The sequence below is a fragment of the Salvia hispanica genome, chromosome 3, assembly GCF_023119035.1.
Source record: "Salvia hispanica cultivar TCC Black 2014 chromosome 3, UniMelb_Shisp_WGS_1.0, whole genome shotgun sequence".
In the NCBI taxonomy this organism is placed as follows: Eukaryota; Viridiplantae; Streptophyta; class Magnoliopsida; order Lamiales; family Lamiaceae; genus Salvia; species Salvia hispanica.
In genome coordinates, this window is record NC_062967.1 from 8068421 (window position 1) to 8072981 (window position 4561).

The 4561-nt window shown below is 31.2% G+C and overlaps 1 protein-coding gene across 1 annotated transcript; it reads left to right on the forward strand.

Moving 5' to 3' along the window:
* Nucleotides 1-2764: 2764 nt before the first annotated feature.
* Nucleotides 2765-4103, forward strand: LOC125215298 (CEN-like protein 2). The gene is made up of 4 exons (XM_048116673.1): nucleotides 2765-3050; nucleotides 3165-3226; nucleotides 3562-3602; nucleotides 3696-4103. The coding sequence occupies exons 1-4, from the start codon at nucleotides 2853-2855 to the stop codon at nucleotides 3911-3913; spliced, it is 519 nt and encodes a 172-aa protein (XP_047972630.1). The 5' UTR covers nucleotides 2765-2852; the 3' UTR covers nucleotides 3914-4103.
* The last annotated feature ends 458 nt before the right edge of the window (nucleotides 4104-4561 follow it).

The window sequence follows — 4561 nt, forward strand, 5'->3', positions numbered from 1 at the left end:
AAATCGAAAAAAGAAACTGAATTTTAAATTTCAATTTGATTTGATCCAGATCAAATATCGGTTTTCGATTGTTTTGCTCTATCTCTAAGTACAACTCCTATTAGAAAAATTTCCACTGTATTGGATTAAGTTTGAAAAGGTAGAATGTGACACACTAGTACTTTAGATTGATAAAACGTCTTCAATTAGTATATAGAAGTTTGACAAGAGAAATGAAAAACTTTTTTGATCTTTCTTGGATAATGATGAGATTGCACAAATAGCTTAAAATATAATGTTACGAGGAAGAGATAAGACAGAGAAAAAAATGTGTTAAGGAAAGAATACTCAAATTAGTGAAATTTCATTTTTAAATTCATTAGTAAAAGAAAAAGTTTCTCATATACGTACTCCAATAATATCCGACAAATGAAATCTTTTGTTTGGTCAAAATAGATAATAAAAGATATTTTCACTTGGGTCGAGCATCTTTCTAATTCAAAAAATTTAAAAGGAAGTAAGAAAATATGTGTGTCAACAAACACGGATAATTTCTTTTGCCGCATTGTGTATTCAGTACAACTTGATTAGAATGTCTACGACGTCTCCCAGTTGAGACGCATTCCTCTTTCACGGTCCGTTCATTATAGTTAAGTCATTTTTTTTATTAAATAGTAGTAGGAGTACTACTAAATTTCACCCCTTCCATTTTCGAGGTCTGGATCCACACTGCTGACAAGATGTTCGATTTTGCATATGGTGTTTAATGCTAGTTAGTCCCTCCGTTCCGCGATAGTGGATGCATTTCTTTTCGGCACGCGATTTAAGAAAAATTGTGTTAAGTGAGTTAAATAAAGAAATAAGTAATAAAGTAGAAAATGAAAAAAGGTAGAGAGATGAAGAGAGAATAAAGTAGGAGAAAGTAAACTAAATGGGAAGAAATATGTTGATTTTTACTAAAAAAAAAATAACTTCACTACTATGAAACGTACCAAAATATTAAAATGACTCCACTATTATGAAATCAATGGCGTATGCAAGGGGTGATTTGGTGGTACAACTGTACCTCCAAAACTTTGTACTTAAAGATAGTATTGAGGTGTAATTCACTGAAATCATAAGAGATCAGGGGGTAGAGCAAAAACATTTTCACTTTGTAGGCCCTGTGATCGAGTCCTACCAATTCAACTACTTTATTATGTTCCATTTCTCTTTCTTTATCTTAAATTTAATTTTTTTATTTCTTTATCTTTATTTTAAACTTTTTATTGGTTCGTTTTGGTTCATCTACCTTTTTATGTTCCATTTCTCTTTCTTTATCTTAATTTTAATTTTTTTATTGGTTCATCTACTTTTTTATGTTTCATTTCTCTTTCTTTATCTTAATTTTAATTTTTTTTTATTCTCAATTTGAGACATGAGATTGAGTTGTTTTACAGTATACATGGTTTATGCCTATTTTTCTTTCTTTATCTCAATTTATACACTTATTACTTTATCACAGTTTTAACTTATAATAGTATTTTTTTTATCTAAATTTTTACTCTTAATGTTTTGGCTAAATAAATAATTTGTAAATTCTTTCTTCTTTCTATCCTATTAACTTTTGATATAAATATATTATTATTTTGATCATTTAGTTTTTATTTAGATAAATAATATAGGATTATATCACATCGAACGATTATTGTAACATAAATTGCTAAGTAAATTGGGTTACACGTGTTATTTATTATAGAGTTTTATTTTAAAGATTATTTAAGGAGTACTTTGTTTAGGTAAACAACATATAATTATCTCAATTTATATATTCACATCAAATGAAACAGTATTCACACAAAATGTTTTATTTTGTTTCACGTTTGACATGAAACAAATGAAATAAAATAAAATATTTTGTATGAAAAGTATTACTACCCCAATCGAGTTAAACAAGACAGTGACAATTTTCAATAAGAATTGTTGAAGTGAATAGTCAGACAACTTAATCTGATTAATTCGAATCAAACAAGTTGGCTCGACTGACATTCCTAAGTGCAACATCTCACTATTAAAGTAGCACCTATGAAGTCGTCACATCATAGAATCATTAACTAAACAAATAAGGAAAATAGAAGGAAATGCACTAGAAACTATATATAAACCTAGAGTATGCATAGAAAGTCCAATTAAGTGGACTATATAGTCTATATAGATTAAGAACTCATCAACCTAGGGCTTTCCATTTAGAGCACAAAAATCAATTTTTGCCCCTTCCCATTTTCCATTTTAGGAACCACTACCAAAACCTTCAAAAAGATAGAAATTCCCACCATTTTATTACTTTTCTTGAAATGTCCACCACCACAACTTAACAATTGTGGAGTCCCTTTAATTATGAAACTTTTTATTCTTCAATGCATGAAAAAAATTCCCCTTTTTATACCTAAAATACCAATAGTGACATCTCCTTTTAGTATCTACAGAAGTCCCAAACAGTATCTCCAAATTCCCTTGCTCTCTCACTTCATTTTTATATGTACATTATTAGGGAATTCAAAGATGAATATCCTCCATTTAAAGCCTGCATATATCAATGTGCCAAGAGAGAGAAAGAGTTAGAGTGTCAAATCATCTTTAACATATTTTTGTTGCTCAAATTCTTCCTTTTCTTTACAATAAAATCCCTTTTTCTGGCCTCTTACTTGGGCTTTTTTTTCCTTTATTCCTTAAAGTTAAAACTTTTTAAAATAATGAACAAAAATAGAGTACAACTAGCCAATGACACATGAGCAATCTGTTAGTTGTTGTTTTCATTATAAATACACACCGTTTGCTATTCCATTCTAAGCAAAAAGTAGAGCTCACTATAAACACACACACATCACTTGAAAATGTCTTCATCAACGCCACTGATAATCGGAAGAGTGATCGGAGACGTGGTGGATAACTTCACGGCCACGGTGAAAATTTCGGTGACGTACAACTCCAACAAGCATGTGTACAATGGGCATGAGCTCTTCCCCTCCATAGTCACCCCCAAACCTAGGGTTGAGGTTCATGGTGGTGACATGAGATCATTCTTCACCTTGGTAATATTACATACTAATTTACATATATTTCATTTTGTGTATGTGTGTGTTTGAGAGAGAGAAAGAGTGTGTGTTTTGAGTGATAGTGTTAATTTTGTTAAATTTTTTGCTCAGATCATGACAGACCCTGATGTTCCTGGTCCTAGTGATCCATATCTAAGGGAACACCTGCACTGGTAGGATTATCCGCCCCATTTAAAGCGAAATATTTTTTTTTGACACAAGATTTTACGCAGTTTTGCTTAGAAAAATGGAATTTTTATCTATTGAAATATGATATATTTAGTGAGGCGGAAGGAGTATATGTATTTTAATTGGCAATTACACAATCATTGTGTAAAAATAAAAACAAAACAAAAATACATATTTTTATGAATTACAAGAACCAAATATATTGATCATGATTGAAATATCACCTATTTTTGGAAGCAGTTGTGTTTCTTATAAAACAAAATATTCAAGAATTGGAGACTAACTAATGATTTTATCTGATTTGACCACCTGATCACAGGATAGTCACAGATATTCCAGGCACCACTGATGCTTCATTTGGTAAAATTTTTATATGCATTATCTTAATTGATAAAAAAAAGTTACTATGTACTATATATATTTGAGTTTAATTACATGAAAAAAAAAAAACAGGAAAAGAAGTAGTGAGCTACGAGATGCCTCGTCCAAACATAGGAATCCACAGGTTCGTGTTCTTGCTGTTCAAACAGAAGAAGAGAGACGGGATTAAGGCACCGATTTGCAGAGATCGGTTTAATACTAGGAAGTTTGCTGAGGATAATGATCTCGAGCTTCCGGTTGCTGCTGTATTCTTCAACTGCCAGCGTGAAACTGCTGCGAGAAGGCGTTGATCGATCATCTTCGTCATAAATTTCTACCTAAATAAAGTAAACTATATATATTGATGATGTTGTTGTAATGAAGGTGATCATGTTGTTATTGCTAGCTATGTAACTCCTTTTTAATTTATGTATGTAAATTAGTCATGTTTGCATCAATGTTGTCTAATAAAGTTATGCCAATGACCTCTTGTTATTTGTATCTCTGCGTGCATTAATTAAGAAAAACGGTGTTTAACGAGCATCGGACTGCTTGCTAAACTGGCTAAAAATGCTCCGATTGAGCAAGTACAAAGCACTGAAGCAAACTTACCGAGCACTGTGAAATGCTCAATCGATACATAAACGACCATTTTATATAATCACAGCTTCATTTAGGATTGGTTATGGATATTTGTGCAAATTATGCATAGTACAAATCAGTTGGTAGGACGTTTCATCATCTTTGTGTGTGACAGTTGTAATTTATGGAGTAAAATATATGCACGAGAATAAACGGACAAATTATTTGGCTAATTAATTGGATTATACCTTGCAGCAAAGGATGGGAATTTGTAGTATTTTCGGTTTTATTTTAGAGTAAAGGTCAATTTTGGTCCTAAACATATGACCGAAATATCAATTTGGTCAAAAACATTCACTTTTTGAAAAGGGGTCCAT